The 20,241-nt window shown below is 37.5% G+C and overlaps 2 protein-coding genes across 2 annotated transcripts; both read left to right on the forward strand.

The window, feature by feature from the left end:
* The first annotated feature begins 1,522 nt into the window (after positions 1-1,522).
* LOC135468945 (calmodulin-alpha-like) lies at positions 1,523-9,747 on the forward strand. Its single transcript, XM_064747436.1, has 5 exons — positions 1,523-1,601; positions 4,878-4,908; positions 5,610-5,753; positions 8,053-8,295; positions 8,860-9,747. The coding sequence occupies exons 1-5, from the start codon at positions 1,599-1,601 to the stop codon at positions 8,886-8,888; spliced, it is 450 nt and encodes a 149-aa protein (XP_064603506.1). The 5' UTR covers positions 1,523-1,598; the 3' UTR covers positions 8,889-9,747.
* A 2,566-nt stretch (positions 9,748-12,313) lies between these two features.
* Positions 12,314-19,161, forward strand: LOC135466931 (ataxin-3-like). Its single transcript, XM_064744686.1, has 7 exons — positions 12,314-12,410; positions 13,395-13,559; positions 14,289-14,425; positions 14,906-15,060; positions 15,568-15,927; positions 16,670-16,891; positions 17,264-19,161. The coding sequence occupies exons 1-7, from the start codon at positions 12,378-12,380 to the stop codon at positions 17,323-17,325; spliced, it is 1,134 nt and encodes a 377-aa protein (XP_064600756.1). The 5' UTR covers positions 12,314-12,377; the 3' UTR covers positions 17,326-19,161.
* Positions 19,162-20,241: the final 1,080 nt, after the last annotated feature.

Consider the following 20,241-nt stretch of genomic DNA (forward strand, 5'->3'; position numbering starts at 1 on the left):
TGTATGTTCCAAACGAAGCGGAACGCGTAAACCATTTTAGCCTTGTAACTACATGTGTAGTCAGCAAACCATATCAGAAACTGTCACTCAAACAGCGACTTTTCTTATTCACCACTTACTCGTCCGATTCTGATTGTTTGATACTCGACAAAAAAAAAAGTATGCCGAAAATATACTGTTTTTAAATGTCAGGTCATAGATCGTGGTCGTTGTCATGGAGATTTGTCGCAATGCGCCACCATCATGACGCCATACGGACAGCATCTTGTCTAGCAAGTTTTAATGAAGGGAGCAGTAATTTCAAGGCATTGTCGTCCAAGCATAACTACTGAAGAGTTTAAACTCACTCAGTGACAGTAGTTGAGTAGGTTTTGTGGTTGATAAAGTAACGGTGGTTATATATGATAAAAAAATAGCGCATGTAAGCACGACTGTAAATTTTAATTGGGTTTTGATGATTTACTTTAGGTACATGGTACCTCGAGATGAAGACTGCTTTTGGAAAGGTTTTTGGTAATGTCTGTATGATATATCTTATCTGAACGTTTACAAATTGTGTACCGTACTGCTGGTACATGTACACAAAATTATGTGCATGCGCATTTTACCACAATAGTGTGTCACTCGTACACAATAGTTATTAAAGAGTTGCAGAGTTATAGATGTTAAATCTTCTCAGGTGCAAATAGCGTAAAGAAGTAGAGCTTATCAAGGTATTCAGGAGGCGTATGCGGTTTCTGGACTACACGTAGTTAGTTTCGTCAGGGCGCATGCACATAATGGTGACGCGTCGTGTTTCTGGTTTATTCAATTTCCGGTGTGTGGCTCACTGAAGTTCCATAAATTTACAACACGCTCAAAATGGTTAACTAGGAAAAACGAACACCATCAGTCTCCCCTGAAAGGAAAAGACCCCTGAATATCGACGAAGGTATTACCAAATAGACCACTTAAAATTGTGCATAAATGTACTTTCATTTATATTTTTACATTTTTTTGAAGAGAGTTAAAGGTGCTCAAACATTTGAATTCTAAGGTAAGATTCTTCATACTATCAGAGTTTAGGAACTCAGGAAGAACTCTAATCACGACACTGAATGTTGGAATAACTATTTTTATTCACAAGTAAAAGATTACTGGTGAAACATTCCCAAAAAGTCCTTCCTTCTGAACATCAGGAAAAAAGGCGATGTGACTAGATACCGTCAGTAGGCTATAGCTCATAAAACTCACCTTACTATTCAAATATCTGAATGCCTTTCGGCACTCTTACAAAGGTCTGAAAAAACACATGAAAGTATTTTTACGCATAGTTTTCAATTGTCTGGATGGTGAACCTTACTTCACATTTCAGCTTTCTTTTACTTTGTTATTCTCTTTAAAACTCGTTTTCACACAACGATGCTATACAGAGTGGCTTTGAATTCAATTTCCCTCGTCGTCTGAATAATGACAGCTCCCCCCCGAGTCTTCATTATACAAATTTGACCCGCGCTCTCACTTAGTCCACTTAACAGGCATACGTCAATGCTCTTCTTCGTCGTTTTGCGTGGTGCGTTTAGCTACAGTTGGACTGACTCTCACAAACTACATACATAATGGTGAGTAACTTATGCCGTGCGTCATCCGACTATACTAAGTATACAGTTCACTGTCTTGCCGCGATTTTTGACACTGGAGTAGTCTAATTACATTACAGTCTAATATGATCCTCGTGTAAGCCCACTATAATTAGCAGATTAATAAAATCGCTGTAAATAACAGATATCAATAACGCTGTGAGTAGGGTTTTGCTATTATTTATTTGTTCACTTCAATGGTGTTTTACCCCGCACTCTTATTTCACTTATACGACGGCTCTTAGCAATATGGTTGGAGGAAATCGGGCAGAGCCCGGCGGAAACCCACGACCATCCGCAGGTTGCTATTACACCAGTGTTATCGGGCTAAAGAACAGCAGGATATAACGTACAATAGGTTTATGTAAGGATGAAATGATTGCTACATGTACTTTATGATCAATAAGTACTGAAATACTATTCCAGCCAGACATATATAGGAGTCCAGAATCATGTTTAATTACAAGCACATCGATCCTCATAATGTCAAACATGGTACAATTGCAACTACATTTACAAGCTATAGGTATATAGGAGATTTTGCTGAAGTAATCACAGGATTACATATTCATTTGCTAGCATGGTGGTTTACTCCACACTACAATATTTCGTTTACATGGTATAAGTGGAGGATACCAAGCAAGTGGCAATCACCGCGCCTCATGAGGTTACGGACAAACCTCACGATGTAAAAACCCAGCGATAGCCTAAAAGCGGATTCGAACCCGTGGCCAGTGACAGGTGGCCTGAACATAGGCTCTCTATATACAGACGGCTTGGTTCCTTTAAGAAATGTACATATACGTGGGTGTGTTAAGGGATGAGTGCTAGTAGCGTGGATATTTCAGACACTGGATTACAAACACTGAGGTTTGCATGGGTCTGCAGCCCTACAGTTTTCAGTAAGACAATTACTGCCTACATATCTTGTCACACCACGTTCAGGGACATTAAGCCTACCCACGAAAATATTCAGATGGACTGAACATAAATTATGTTTCTAAACAGTGTTAAAAAGGTATGCAAAGCAGACGCAAATATTCCGCACATACATGTGACATGAATTGAAACAAAGCATTTCACGTCCATGTGATAGAAATGTGGGTTGTGTAGTCCCAATTCAGTAAAAGTTATACAAAACATAGGCCTGTATGACGCAGTGAAGAGGTGTATGGGATGTGAAGTACTTTATTTAGTTATTTATTGGATTATTGTTTAAGAGATGTCATGTAATGTTGGTCTATTTCCCAATGACAACGTAGACCTATATCGCATGCATATCGCCCGTGTGGCTCTCACACTACGTGAGAGGGTAGAAGTTGTTACAGACACATGTACATGTACATTTACTGATAGGCCTATATCACTGTCATCTGAAACCTGATAATATACGTTCCCGCTATAATATACAGTACGTTATCTCTCAGGCTATAAATATCTCCACTGTAGGCAAACGTTTGACAGCATCTTGTGTCGCATGCTTATTCAAGCGTTTATTTAAAGGAACAGACAGCTCAAAATTAAAGTGAAAAAAACGGCAAATAGACAATTGGAACTATAGCTAAGAGTACATTTACTCAAATTTTGGACTTTTTAAAGTAATTAAAACTACTTCGATTTTTATAAATTGTGAGGTGGACTATATGAGCAATATATGCGCTGACGTCTTATCACATTCTTTTCATTTATGTTCCCTTTGATTTTGTTATAAATTATTTATTCATAGAAATTAATTTTAAAGCTTGACCATCCTCTAAATTTAACTTATTTTCCGAGGTATTGATTTCTGAGTCTAAAATTTATAACGAAAAGTATTATTGGCTGGAGTTTTAACCCTTAACAGTTCTTAACTTCATTTTTCACATAAAATCAGGCCAACTGCGTTTACATAATCCAATGTTCGCAAACCATGTATAATCAAACAATAGTCTAATTGTAGTAATTATTCGCTTTCAGTAGCAAACCTGTATACAAATCGAGCTGACATGCTTTAAATGCATGTACGAAGAGTATATACAATATTAAAAGATGAAGGTTTAAAATGGAGGTTGAATTGATAGCCAAAATGTTCAACTGAAACGGATAAAATTTCTGACAGAGATAGCGCATAACAAGGTTTCTAACATTGCGTTGTTGACAGCGGGTAGCTATTAATATACGCTGTGCTTAACCGCCCGGCGCAAATTCCAAATAGATCGCGTCGTAAACGTGAGATTCTGTTAACTCAGCATGTCCGTTCTAAACAGATACGCCCCCTTTCATGTTAACATCACATACCTCCTGTATGCGTGACAGACCGCCTACACTCAGTGAAGTGGTTGTCTGGGGCACTGTATACAGGACAGCAGATTTTATAGACTCGGGCGTTGCTGAGTTAATCCATTACACAAAGTGTAACACTATATCTGTGCACTAAAATAATCGATATACATGCATGTAATATGCCATGCACTGCAACTAAAATATGGTTCTAGGCATTTATAGCACAGCTCCCCAATGTAATTCTCACTACTCATGAGGTCTTGGTGACAATAAGTGGTCGAAGATGTCGGTTTGCACAGTTAAACATTAGATGAAGACTGTCTTCCACGACTATATGGATGTACACAGGCATACGTGGGCAAGTTCATCAGTAGCGTGCCAAATGTCGGTAGATTACATCCCACGCACTCCGCTTAGCTCTCCCTATAAAACTGACCCTAATCGCGCTTTGTTTTATTTTTTGATTAAAAACATATCTTTGTCGACAGAATGCCCAGCACATAATTGTTCAAATTTGTAACGGCTAATTCGTACTTATCCATTCATGATAAGTATTAACGTACCTTGGACAGCGCAATGGATCAAACTAGTTTCTCGAACACCAAATACGACGCGAGAATGAGTAAGAACACCTGGGGTGTCCATGAGGTGTCCATCAGTAAAACCTTCCAGTGTCAGCTTTATTTGTGCCTGGCACAGGGCACTGCCGATAAACATATAAAGCACAATATTAAATGTTATAGCTGTACACACTTATCAATCATCCATATTCTTATTGCTCTTATATTATCTCAAAAATTGTTTCAACAAATATATATGTTGTTTGCAAAAAGAAATACACGTTCATATATAAGGTGTACCGTAATTTGCATCTGGCCACAAGGTCGACAACGCATAAGATGATTTCTTCTGAATTCATGCCATGTTCCAATGAGTTCTATTATTAAGCTTAAATTCACTCACTTTACAACAATCTGTTTTCCTATATTTTTACAGGCTGACCAGTTAACGGAAGAGCAAATCTCCGGTAAGGTTTAATTCAGACACTTGTCATGTATTTGTAATTCGCAGCGTAATGATCTCCAAATGTACCGTTAAAGGCAAAGAACACTATATATTAGATGAATGACCATTAAAAACTGTCCAGGAAAATTGTTGGATATTTTTTTTTAGAGTCAAATTGTGTTAAAAGATCATATTGTGACCCAGAAGGTATCAGTTACATCACATCTATTTTTTTGGCCTGAAATAATTGGTTTTAAGGTCAAATCAGCGAATGCATTCATAGATCTATATGTATATGCATTTTGAATGATGAGATGTAATGTGTGTCCCATTGTGGTCAAAAAAGCCACCATATTTTTCTGGACAGTTTTTAATTGTCTTTCGTCTGATACATGCTTCATTTTAGAGTGGTGTTCTTAACACAAAATTCTGCCTTTAACAGAAAATTCGACAAAACATTATGAGTTCATTTTACATGGGCTGCATATATACACTCAACACTGGGCTGTAGCAACCACAGTTATAACTCTCCGCTGTGTATGGTTGTATTAAGTTTACAATCTGTCTCAGTGTCATATACTCGGCTGACTTCACGAAGACTCAAAGCGGTCACTTTTTTTTTGGGTCGAGTTATTCGTGGTTTCAAGTTGGAAATCTTGGCCAACATTCGTTTATTATGAGATTTCATAACAAAGTTTTTGAGTTTATAACCTCTGCCCTTAGAATTCAAAGAGGCTTTCTCCCTGTTTGACAAAGACGGTGATGGCACCATTACCACCAAGGAGCTGGGCACTGTGATGAGATCACTAGGACAGAACCCAACAGAAGCAGAGCTGCAGGACATGATCAATGAGGTGGATGCTGATGGTAAGAGACTACAGGTGTATTAAGTGAAGGTACATCTAATGTAGCCTTTTTGTTTGGGTATTAGTGCTCGAAACGGCATCTTTTTGCAAGACGTGTCGCCAATTTCCTGAAAAACTGCAAAAACTTACGTTTTAACTTTATTTCCTTCACCTAGCGTAAATACTTTAGCGCCTAGTGGAATTTAGGTGAGATGAAAATTAAATGAGTGTTTGTTGTGCATAATCACAAACATCCCCATGCAAGTGTTCCTTTGCATTGCTACTTTACACCTCTCAATACTCCATCAAGATGGAAAGTAATAATTTTACTTTTCATTTTAATTTCTGCCTTCTAAGATTTTAATGACTGAAACACTACAAGCTTTTATATTCTTAAAACTCCCGTCGAAAGTTGCCATGCATGATTGTTGTTTGCTGAATATTGTCTTAAAGTCTGACAAGAAGTCACACAAACAACATGTCGGGCTTGATGAAAAAGGTCTTAGTTTCCTTTCGTGGAGGTGTTTTTTCAGACGACTATATTTGACAGTTTTTATATATTAGTGACGTAAATATCTTGTCAGTTGTATATCAACGGTAAATATCGGACAGAAATGCACGTTCAAAGATCGAGGCATATTCGTCATTCTATATTCCTTGTAAAATATCACAATCTTATAACTGAAACGTTATATAACTTTAATAAAGAAAAATCCAATATTCTGGCAGTAGTGGGGGAACAAGGCATCAGTTATGTTTGACCATCATTTTAGGTGTAATAAAATGTAATTTCCCAGAAAATGTTGCAGTCTAACACTATCTTTGTGCCAACTTAACGCTGCGATATATTGTGTTTCGCCCCTTCTAAATGGGTTTCACATTGTACACGTTTAAAAGAATGGGCCTCCGTGGCTCAGTTGGTTAGCGCGCTAGCGCAGCGTGATGACCCAGGAGTCTCTCACCAATGCGCTCGCTATGAGTTCAAGTCCAGCTGATGCCGGCTTCCTCTCCGGCCGTACGTGGGAAGGTCTGCAAGCAACCTGCTGATGGTAGTGGGTTTCCCCCGGGCTGTGCCCGGTTTCCACCCACCATAATGCTGACCGCCGTCGTATAAGTGAAATATTCTTGAGTACGGCGTAAAACACCAATGAAATAAATAAATAAATAGTACACGTTTAAAAAAAGTATTTCAAAGGTCTCACTACAATTTGTAGGAAACCGTACGCGGCGAAACATTTTAAGATATACACGTGCACAAACTCAACATATCGCATTATTTTAATATTAAGAAAATTTGATGTTTGAAAGTGCTGTTAAATGTCAGAAATTTGCAATGTTCCCAGCGCTGAAATGTGGGACGAATGACCCAGTTACTCATGCGGTAAAAGTTCATGGTCGGTCGTTGAGCGCAAATCGAATACATAAAAACCTTAGGGACAAATTATTTACAGAACTAAAAGTATTATACCGCAACTCCGTGGTGATACGGTCTAGTGGCGTCCAGGTGTCTCGTATACATATACATATATATATATATATATATATATATATATATATATATATATATATATATATATATATATATATATATATATATATATATATATATATATATATAGTTCCCTCAAATATTAACTCATTTTGCACATGGAAAATGGATGAATCCCAGATCTTTCATCTTTAAAAATTCACAATGGTTTCTGTAAAAAAAATACACAATAAATGCAATTATTTGCTGATGGCGAATATGACTGATCCCTACTTAAACACGGTATAGAATTGTTGTCTAGTTAACAAGTAACACTACTGTATAGTTGGATAGTTATACAATTACCATCTTTTGAGATCATCACTACACAAGACCTTTGTTGGTCTGCTTACGCCAGAATTAAATTTACTTTACTTTTAGTCAAGTTTGTTGATATGCAGGGCACCTAAAACCTATCTATATAGCTTTGGTGTACATATTTGTGGGAGAATTGTTCTCGACAAGTGGAAACTAAAGAAAGACCTTATCTGCACAAAATCTGTGTATATTGGTTTGTTCACACAGGTAGCAACATATATTTACTTAGAGGAAAGCATTTCCCCCTTTGGTGTCGCTCCATTTGTTCTATCTTCAGATGGACCAAGTTATTGTGAACAAAGAATATTTGGTATATGGTATGCCACATACAGAAATGGAGTACAGCAATAATTAGGATAGCTGACAAAGAATAAAGATTTAAACGTATTTGGAATGGATCATACATAGCTTTGTTGACGTCACACGATGAATTTATTCTGCATGTAGCCAGTTTTCGCGTTTTGTTTGTTTTTAGGAAATGGCACCATCGACTTCCCGGAATTCCTGACCATGATGGCGCGAAAGATGCAGGACGCTGACAACGATCAGGAGGTGCGAGAGGCATTCCGAGTGTTTGACAAAGACGGCAACGGCTTCATCAGTGCGGCCGAACTCCGACACGTCATGACGAACCTCGGCGAAAAATTAACAGATGAAGAAGTTGATGAAATGATCCGTGAAGCGGACATGGACGGAGATGGACAAGTAAACTATGACGGTAAGACAGACAACTAAATGACAAAAAGGCTAGGACTGTGAAATGATATCTCGTCTCTTGAAAACGATTCAGACCTAAGATATATCCTGTTTTTTTACTTTATTTTATTGTTCCACAGAAAATCGATTTGCTAGTGATTGATTTATTGTATCATTCTATACTCAAGGGATGTTATTTACAATGAAGCACGGCCAGTTTTATGGGTGGAGAAGTGTGTTTCTTTTGTTTTTTGTTTTTTTTTAATAATTTATTTTTTAACTCTATCAAGCCTGACCAATGTCATATTGATGGAAGACAAGTGTTCGAAAGCGAACCTCATTCAAAAACCACACAAATTAAGACAACTGGGGAAATTTCCCGGAAATTCCCTGCCTGAGAAAAACCAGCACCTTGCCAAGTAGGCCTCATTCCAGTATCGATTTGCTTTGTTTACGCCACTTACGATCACCCCCACCCCCAAATGTTTCTGCTTAGCCTCAAAATATTAGATCGTTAACTGGCAGCAGTATAGCCTGCCTGTGACCACATTTTCAATAACTTTTTCCATACATTATATTTTTTCAGAATTCGTCAAGATGATGATGAGTAGATGATACCAGGCAGTTGTTCGGGTATAACAACTGTATGTATACAAAGACGATCCGTCTTCCTAGCGCTTATCAGCTCTTTGGATCCTAAAACAGCAATATCCAGCAGATTTGTTCAATAACGTTTCAGAGCACATCTGTAAAGCTACAACCGAATCTTTACATTATGAGATTAATCTCTACACACGAAGGTTAAAAACTAACATCGTACCATCAGTTTTCATATACCTTTTGCCATTTTTTCATTCTTCATGTTTTGCATTCCTACACACTGTTTATGTCTGGATATTGTTGTTAATATGTCGTCATGTTACAAGAGAACACTGGTAAATGTGGCTTGGGCCGGAAACGTTATCTCATTCTTAACATTTCATATTTATGATAATACTCAGTAGATTTGTGTCAAAGCCAGCCACAAAATATGCCTGTAATAGTAATATAGACTGGCGTGCATATACTTGCCGTAATCTTTCGAGCCTCCACGTTCTGCGTTACAAACACCGATCGTATCGATATAAGCGGGTTTCGGATTGACACAAACTTTGTCTTAAAATATGTATTGATTCCAAATGGTTTAAAGTGCATTGCGACGTTACGAAAACTTTCAGTACATTTATGAAACTTTCCTTCTTCCTGACCGTTCACGTTCCAAGCATCTTTTGCAGGCTCCATTGAAAAAGTAATATAAAAATTATAAGCAAATATTCTCCATATGTATCAGCGTCTATATGATTATTTCATATGCGTAGAAGTTAAATCGACGTGTTTGCACAATCCAGGCCAATTAGTCTTACACTGTTAGTACACGTATATCTCCTAATACAGTTTATATTTTTTCATATTTAATAAATTGTTTTACTTTGAACCCTTGTTTAAATAGTGTTTTCACTTCAATGATTTTTGGTGTAGAGTTCTATATATGTTTGATAACAAGGCTACATACAGCGGATAGGCTGCATGCAGTTGGTTATAGAACCGTGCATGGTGAGATGTATACATGGCCTTGTGCAAATTATCCATTATCAGCTCACAGGGTTGACTCACAAACGGTGATGTTCACTAATTCTTTGTTCAGTAGCTTTATTCTTTTAATTTTGGGGACATCTTTTCAACCAACATACATGTGATTGTAGCAGGAATATTTACTTTTTTTAACATGGTTAGTAGATCTATGACCAACATATTGATATCTGTATCACTCCCCCACCTACCCACCCCATCCAAACTGAGAGAGAAATGTAATTCTTTGCTTTCAGTACTCCTTATATCTGTCCTAAAATTTAGAAGAAATAAGTTTTCTGTTAGTACTTATAGCGCGTTGTAATATTAAGTGTGATTCTGAGGACCACCGTAATGTCTGGTATAGAACCCTGCTAGTGCTTATTGGCGTTATGTATATACCCATACAGGCACAGTTAACGTTTACCAATCACATTTTATACTGGTTGAGTATTTCATGCTGTCGAAATAATTTATATCTGCTGTAAACGGGCAGCAATCTATTCACTAACATTACCATGTCTATAAACAACATCCTATTGCAGCTGTAACGCATCTATGCGTGGAAACAAAGATTCGTATACCAGACGTCAACCAATTAGGACGTTCCAGGCTAATAATCGCAAGGCCAATTCCTAAAACGATGAATAACACAAACCACCAAAGAACTAAGAAAGTATATAAAGTACGAAAATAGGACGAAATCATGCAAAGAGAAGCAGTCAACACTTTTCAATGGTGTTAGAAAGACGCAAGGTATGTTTGAGGCGACTGAGTGACATCAGTATTCAAATCATGTATCATACTAGACTATAATTGTCGATAACAAAATATGTATTTCAGCTGCGCTTTGAATGCAACTGTTCATATATCCAACGTGGCGAGCGAACTCAACACGATGAATATACAGCCCTTATTAGACACAATCATGCAGCAGAGCGCCACAGATTCAGTGCTGGACGCTCTGTCCATGTTGACTTACAAAAGAGTTATACTTATTGTAAAACTTAAGAAACTTGGAGTGAAGGCGTTTGATGGAATAGCCAGACCATTTTAAACATTCTATGTTCTACACAGCTTATTGCGGTGTATACTTTGTGTTAAAACTCATTTAATAATCCATTTAATGCAAATGAACATTTGTTGAATCTTGGCAAATAGTATAGACTTGAAAAACAAATACATTTTTTTAAAATCTGAATTCCGAAAATTAAAGGCATTTTATTCCAACTCAGAATCAAGTTTTTGTTCGAAAAATACTGCAACTACAAACCGAAAGAGCTATGTAGGCCAATGTGATAAACAGATTAAGAGATAATGTCCTCTAAAGAAGCATACGGCAGTATTCAGTAAAATCAAATACAGCACGATTTGTCGTTCACATACAAACAGAGGTTCTTAATAATAAAACAGTGCTTGCATTTGTTCTTAATAGAAGCGCCTGTCGGTGGCTGCTAGCTTGATTCGACTGCCACAGGGATCTGAACCAGTCGCGTGTTCAAATCCAGTACTCCATGTTTGAACTGCGGTGTATTTTTATAGCCCAAACATAACTGCATCAAACCATGCTTGGCTTTGCATAGTTTTTCCCACGTTTTTTTCCCATAGTTTTTTCTTACGCACAAACTTGCATCTTCCTTACATAATCACATACAGTACGTGTATGAGAACGGGGCCATTAATGAACAAATCTCATGACCAATGCGAGAATTGAACCTCCAAGTTTCATGTGCATTACCATTAGTTGGGCTCGCGCAGTTTAGGCCTACCCATACTTATTTATTGCCATGCCTAGTTTAGCGCATGGCCCATTTCGTTACCTAGCATCGTTTGCAAAATCATTTAGGCCTAATTGTCACTGTCAAAGTAATCAAATGCAGGGTATAGTGTAACCCTATCACACCATTTGCACAGAAACATAACGTCGCGAATTTACATATGATAGAGGCCGATGTAGGCCCATACCTCCACTATGGAATAAATTTATATTCGGACATGTAGGCATCCAGCATTGAGGAAAATAGGCCTAGGCTATAGGCATATTCAGACGTGAAATGATGATGTATGGTGAGTGACGGGCCCCATGATAACCATGGATGGTCGGGGCTATAAATGAATAGGCCTACTGTAGGCCCGATACATATACCGGTACCAGTAGCCAAATTGAGTCAGAAAGTTCGTTAGTTGGGCCTGCGATAGGCACTACGTGTAGGTCTGTGATACCTGGAGAATGGAGGATATTTTCTCCATGTTCTGTCTGGTTTTCTCCACGAATAACCTCTCCCGTCTTGTGCAAAATTTTAGCAAAGCATTATATTTCAATCAAATAAATAGGCCGTAACAACTGGGAATGCAGAGATTGAAGCCCGGCTGTAGAAGTACAGCAATAGTTAGCTCCCCTATATTAGCAAGTCACCAGAGGGCAGTATAAACAGTATCAATTTTCAACAACAACAAAACAAGAAGTGAAAGTGTACATAAGTTGGATTTAGGACTATGGACCCAATTGAATCAATATTCCATGAAAAGGTGAGATTTCATATAGGCCTCTAGACTCAACATTGACGAAAGAAGTCATGTTTTGCCGCAAAACGTCATTAACAAAGTGATAACACTGAATCCAAGTCAGAGTTAGCATGATTTAGGGGTGGTCGGTGTGTCTTCAGAATCCCTGTACCTACATGTACGATTACCCGTTGATCGTTGGCGTCACCACTGCAGCCTAGTGCAGGCTATAGTTGTTTTTCAGACTGACCGCTGTGGCCTTGAAAACTGTACTTTAAAATCAGTTTACTCATTATCCTCGATTAAAACAAAAGAAGACAGAATTATTTTTGTACAGTTAATGTTTATATTTTGTTACTCACCCTAAAGTGCATATTAAGGGATAAAAACGAAGGGTTTCATGTATCCTTTTACATTCTCCAGCCCGATACAATACCAATAAATCAATTAACTGTGTAATGAGAATCCATGATTGTCTTCTTATCAAAACATATTGTGCCTACTAAAGTATACATCAGACGCTAATTTTTTTTATTTCTTAACACGGAGTGTGTCATGTAGCCTAACATACAAGAGTGCCAGAAAGGTTTTCAGCTTTTTTCTTGGGGGAGGATTAAAAATGATTTATATAGCTTTTATATAGCTGTATATACAGTTTTCCTAAGACCCCAACCATCAGTCTTGAAATTAATTACCCTGCTGTCATGACGTCAATGATGATGCTGGCCAAACAACTTTGTTTGTGGGCAGAACCTTGGCACTAAACTGATCCTGCATTCCCAGTATGTTCATCAATGATCTAATTTCCCAGTGTTTCGACCATTGACGAAAAACGTGCCTGAAATAGATGGGTTATTAAGAAATATGAAATATGTGTCAATGGACATTTTTTTTTTCCTACTCTTTTTCGGTATATCTTCATTCATATTCCTTAAAACCACACTCTTTGTTCATAGTACTTTTTCATGTATCCTTTAAATTTGTTAAGTCTTCCGTTTTATTTCACAGCAAGAGGGCTCCCTGTGTGCACAGCATTGTCTTAATGCCCTTCTGCAGGGGCATTACTTCACAGCTGTGGAGCTGGCAGAGATAGCCCAGCAGTTAGACGAGAGAGAAAGGCAGCACATGGCAGAGGCAGGAGAACAAACAGATGAGTACAGACAGTTTATGCAGGTACTGAAAGATGAAACTGCCACAATAATGTTATCATTATAATCCCAACCGCTATTTCAGGTGTGATTTTATGCTAGTTTTCTAGATCGAATATACATTCTGTCTGTCAGCTCAACGTTGCTACTGACATCTACAGTAAAATCACTTCTTTTATCAGTGGTAGTTTTGGAGAACCCCTGCCCTACTTCACCTAAATTTGCTTGAACCTTACAGAGCTCTGAAATGTCAATTGGCTTATTATCTGTTTGTCATGGTGTGGCGAATGCGAAACACAGGCATACATGTGTACAGAATATGATACAAGTAATTTAGAAATGTAAACGTGGTAAATGTAGGTTTTCTCGGTAGTTAAAACATTCCTTATCTTTTGAGACATGTGCAATTTTATATTTATTCCACTGATGCAAACAGCGTAACAGCATGACAAATTAGAAAGTTGTATACAATCATGCTTCTGATTTGAGAGGAGGAAGGTACACTGCTTATATATAATAAAAATCAAAAGTCAAGTTAAAAAAATTGCATTGTTTTCGCAATATGTTTTTGACTGCAGTTTTACTGGAAAGAACACATCATCATTTGTGTTACTGTCACGTTCAGTGGGTGGATACAAATCTTCTGGCATTACTGAATGATTATGAGCTTATTTACACCACTGACACAACTGGAGATATTTGTTATACATATAGGTTTGCACACTGACTGAAAAGTTCTCTTTTCCATTTTCAGCAACCGTCCAGTAATTTTGATGACAGTGGCTTCTTCTCAGTGCAGGTGATAGCCAGTGCATTAAGGGTGTGGAATTTAGAACTTTTGCCTTTTAATAGCCAAGATGCCATATCTGTTCAAGCACGACAAGAGCCAACGTAGGTATTTGTATTTACCCAAAGTAGTATTAGTATTTTCAAAACATAACATCTGCTGGTAACTGAAAATGTCATCGTATAGTCTGGCAGTGTTGGGAAGAGGGATGTAGCTAACCGTGAGGTTCACAAGGTGTAGGTTCAATCCTGACGTTGGACACTCTGACTGTTTGTTGGGGCCTTGATGACAATAAGCTGTCTATTTGCTGTGCCACACAGTCATTATATAGTTGAAAGAAAATGAAAGCTGGGTTGATTAGCTGAGGGGATCGATTTGTGTATTTTAATTTATCCATATTCCTCTCAAGTAAAAGTTCATAAACCTTATTTGTAAATGTATCTTCATTCTTTATTGTAATTCTTTTGTTATCCAATGAAGTTTTACTTCCTCCAACCCAACTCCCTGATTCTATATTAATGTGACTGAACTGTGCATCTGAATCTTGAAAGCATAATGAGTTATATTTTTCTTTCTTCTTTCAGACAGCAAAATGCCTTTATATGTAACTTCAGGGAGCACTGGTTCTCAGTAAGGAAGTTGGGTTTCCAGTGGTTTAATTTGAACTCATTACTATCTGGACCAGAATTAATTTCCGATACTTACCTTGCGATGTTCTTAGCTCAACTGCAACAAGAAGGTGAGAAAGTTATGTCTTCAGACACTCAATTCTCCCTTTGGACATCATTGCTGTCTGGTTTCTCTCCAGTATGATATTGATCTGACATAACTTTGAGGTTTTAAACTGTTTTGGAAAGATTTCTATAAAGTATCGATTGAAATAAGTTTTCAGAATTTGTATTCATTCACTTGGAATAACAAAATATTAAAAGTAACATCTCATTTAATGACTAGAATTGAGATAAAAGGTATTAGCGTTATGACCTTTCACAACACAAGTTACTGAATGTTTTTTGTAACTTTGCACGTCATCAAAAGCCTGTGTAGACTTATATTTGGGGACTATATATAGGTGTACCAATATGTACAGGTCTTTTATTTCTTAAATGCAGTTTGTATTAAATCACTTCTGATATCTGATAGTGAAAATGAAATTACCAAACCAATAATAAGTTTAATATTGATTTAAAACTATTAAATTGTATCTATGATTGCATGGTTTATTATTTAGTGCATTCTGTTTCAGGTTATGCACTTTTTCTCATCATTGGAGATTTACCTAACTGTGATGCTGATGAGATTTTAAAAGCCATTCCAGCAGAGCAGCGAGTGAAGCCACGCCTTATCACAGAAAAACAGGCTTCAACGGCAAGGCAGGGAGGGGAGACAACTCCTGGAGGCAGCCATGAGGATGAGGCCCTTCAGCAGGCTATCCAGGAGAGTCGGCAGCTGGTGGAGAATGATGACAAGGTGTTACAGAGGATGCTAGAGATGAGCCGGGCTCAAGACGAGGAGAACATGTTACAGAAGGCTCTACAGATGAGCATGGAAGGTGAACCAAAAAACAACCTGTCATATGATATATACATGTACATACCTGTACGTTAGAAGTGGTATAAACCAACATTGGTTGGGAAGAAATATAAATGGCTTTGCCTGTTGTATTTTTTCTTTTTTTTCTTTTGCCAAGATCTCACCTGTCATGTACCCTCTGGCAGACCAATCATACTGGCGGAGACTCGACAACCATCTACCCAGTAATTACATGTACTTATCATCAAATATAAAACAAAATTTGTTATATGCAGTTCATATTTGATACTTGGTAATTGTACCTTAGAACGTTTGTTAGTTACATGTTTTTGGCAAGGTTATTTGATTAGCTCAGAGCTCTTGCCAAAGTTCCCTATTTAAAGTGTGACTGTGAAATATTTGTGAATGGTTTAATTCACCAGGGCCAAATTAATTTGTATTCGCAGGGCACTCAGACAAACGAAATTCTTATTCAATCCCAACTTCAGAGAGGAAGTTTTTGTGATTTTTCCCTCCATCCTTGTGGCCATTCATGTCATCTTACATGAGGGTAAAGATCACTTGCTTTCCATCAATATAGAATGATGACGCAGCACAAACGGGGCCTGCTCTGTGCAGATGTACAAGTGATTGGCAGTTACTTGTAGAACCCTGGTTGTGTACTCTGGGCTCTCTAATTTCCTCGACAAAGAAATCCTGCCATATATGTGAAATATTCTTGAATATGGCTCAAAACTTGACTCATGTGACTCCAGTGCATAAATTGCATCAACCTTGTCATTCTAACTAATGTGAATTCCCCTCTGATGTTTAAGATGTCATTGATGATCTTTCAGAGAGGGCCAGTAATAACACATCTGAGGAAGAGAGACTTTCAGGGTCAGAGATACCAGCCACAAGTACAAGCTCTCTCTCAGTGGACGAATTACGACAAAAACGCTTGGCTTATCTTGATAGGAAGCCAGACAATCAGGAGAAGGAGTCCTCCACTAACTCTTCAAATAATGCTGTGACTGACAAAAACAAGAGTTCTGAAGGTTGGATTTGCATTTTCTCAAGTTTTTTCTGTTACTTTAGCATGCCCTTTGAAAATCTAATTCTCTGCAGAATGGGGCTTTTTAGCACTAAATAAATTTGTATATATAAATCATTTTCAAACCAAACTGGAGAAAAAATGATTGTTTATCTTTTACATTCCTCTTTTCCAAACATTTGAGAAGGAAGTCCACTTTTAGTTAAGATATGGTGCCAGATGGTCATGTCATAAACAGAAAGATCTATGGTGAATTTTATATTGTGGAAACAGTTGTGAGAAATGTTTTTGGGAGTAAATTCATAAATATTTGAAAATGCCATATGTTATATAATGTAATGTCGTTATTTTTTTTATCGTCTATTTTGTCATGCAGTGGAACACAGTGAAGAAGAACTGTTAGAAGAGGCTATAAAGATGTCCATGGCCCAACCATGACCTGAGGGAGATTTACGACTGGAAAAGTGAAAGTGAAACTGTTTGAAGTTGACTGATGGTGACATTCTGATGTTAACTATGCTAAATAACCATTGGATGTCAGAATACAAAGTACTAGAAACTCTGACATCAAGCAAGACTACAGGGATGAGTTAACACACATCTCTCATCTGTAGGATCTTAGACATCTTATTTCACATAAGAAACATACAAGAGTTCATACGTTGGTAATTTCTCAAACCTGGTCTGCACAGTTTCTGGGAGTGATGTAAATGTTAGCTATGTTACAGTGAAAAAACAGTCACAGGAGATCTATATTGTCTTTGAGAAATTGCTGTATATCAACAATATTGCAAACATTAGTATATATTAAAGCCTTACAGATAGTCTACCAGCTACACATGTATATGTAGTCCAATGTTTTGAGTATGCAGCTTTTCAGTTTTAGCTAGCTAATAGACTAAGAATTTTATTACATTTATTATACAACCATGGAATGAAAAGCAGATTGCTACAAGGTTCTACAACAATACAGATTTTTTGAGTGTGTGTTGGTGTGAATAGTGCTGGGATGAACAGAAAACTACATGGCAGACTTTGGTGCATTGGTAGTACTCTACCTACATGTTTGACATAAAAGCATTAATTAACATAATATTGCTTCTGCTTTTTTTTTAAATGATCATACAGTTGTTACGGGATTGGTGGATAATTAGTCAGTATAATTGTGTAATTTTTTAAAATCATATAGAAAAGACAAAATGCAAACACAAGTCTAGCTGTTAGTTCAAACGTTCTTCTGTGTGTAAAAGACAGGCCATCTACCATGTGGAATGTAGAGTTGGATGGAACTATGTGTACATGTGCACTGGACTACCAGATAATTTGAAGGATTAACATTAGTGAGCTTAACTTTCCTGGAGGACATGCCTTTAAAGTTGCTACTTTTACTAGTAGATGCATCTGTCAATGTGATCTGTATTTTGTAATGGTAGGCTGTTTATCTGTTCTTTTTTATCATTTGATGGTTGTTTCACGCCTTCCTGAGTAATATACCATTTGTATTATGGGAGTTAAGTCAAGCCAAGTTGAGCTGAGTTTGGCCACACAACGTCATTTGTGTACCCTGTATAATGCCATCCCATAATGCAAAATACAAGAAATCTGTGAAGCACATCACATTACATTGTTTGATAGAAGTCATCTTATCCTTTACACTGAGCTGGCATTTAAGAGCTGGTTGTATTTTGCACTAAGGGGTTGTAACTCTATGCTGCTCATTCAGTGTTAATTCACACTGTTTAAGTCTAAAGTTTATCATTGTGAAATGATATGTCATCGGGCATTGTATTTAAAGAATGGCACACACATGTATGGCACACACGTCTTCCCAGATTTCAAAAGATCTAAAACTTTGTATATGAACTTACATGTGCATGTAGTATGTTGAGTAGATTGTGCATAGAGCTGATATAGCACCAGACATGCAGTGAAAAGAGCTCACAATACACGTATGCTTAGGCCTCTGTGGTATGTTTGATAAATGCATCATTAGAATCAAACATTACATCTAATTCAAACAGTTGGTGCTAACTCAGAAGAGTTTTGCTCTCATGTTCAGACTTGTCCGAGTATAGTTGCCGATTTTGGGATGTGTTAGTCTTCAAAACAAAATGTCTGTATGTACTACAGCAGCACTTAGGGATTAAAATCAATTCTTGGCAGAAGAATAATGGCTGCTATCATGTTCATGTAATTTTTATACTGTAAAAATTCCTTTCTTTTTATTATCTTCATTTTTACATAAACATGAGTACAAGTTTACTATATTTAATATTTCAGTGCTTTATTATGGTTTTTTTCTGTGATACAAAATACACTGTTTAAAACTACTGTGTGGTTTTTCTGCCTTATTCTACATCAGTTCTATAAACTGAATTGGTTGTTTTCTTTGCTTTTTGGGGTTGAGAGTAGAACAAGGCTAAAACTGCTAGCATGCGACATGGATACATAGTATGTACAAAGGGTTATCACATAGCGACATGTTAAGCTTCTTGGGCAATTTAGTGCAAAATCCAAAATGTTCTGTCATTTCCATACAAATACCTGGTGTGACTTCATGTTACCCCGTTTGATGCTACTATGACTTCACAAAACTCAAATTGACACCTCCTGCTTGGAAGACCATGTCATCCGTGAATGAGCTTTTGTGTGATTGAAGAGGCTGCAGATTACATCACTCTAGGAAAAATGACGTTACTCCATTTATTATTTATTTATTTATTTATTTGATTGGTGTTTTACGCCGTACTCAAGAATATTTCACTTATACGATTATAGCCAGCATTATGGTAGGTGGAAACCGGGCACAGCCCGGGGGAAACCCACGACCATCCACAGGTTGCTGACAAACCTTCCCACGTACGGCCGGAGAGGAAGCCAGCATGAGCTGGACTAGAACTCACAGCGACCGCATTGGTGAGAGGCCCCTGGGTCATTACGCTGCGCTAGCGTGCTAACCGACTGAGCCACGAAGGCCCCGACATTACTCCAGAAAAATGACGTCACTCAAGGAATTTTTGCACGGAAATGGCCGAAAATTTTGTTTCTGTAAGCACTCAGTATCAGTAGGATAAAGTTTATTTAGATCTGAGAAAATTCATGCATGGTATATGAATGAATGGAGGGTGCTGGTCAGGATACCTTTCTTCTTCCATTCATCAACAGATGAATCTTGGATGAAATGACTCTTTAAATTCATACTGAACAGGTCGTGTCTTCGTGGTATGTTGAAAACTGATAACAGCTGAGCCAAGCATAAAACCTTATTCTGAGGCTACATATACACCTGTGAGGTTGATGTGAACACAGCAAGTCCAATACATGGTCGCTTTTACCAAAACAGAAAAATCAAGT

Source organism: Liolophura sinensis, chromosome 6 (assembly GCF_032854445.1).
Source record: "Liolophura sinensis isolate JHLJ2023 chromosome 6, CUHK_Ljap_v2, whole genome shotgun sequence".
Classification (NCBI taxonomy): Eukaryota; Metazoa; Mollusca; class Polyplacophora; order Chitonida; family Chitonidae; genus Liolophura; species Liolophura sinensis.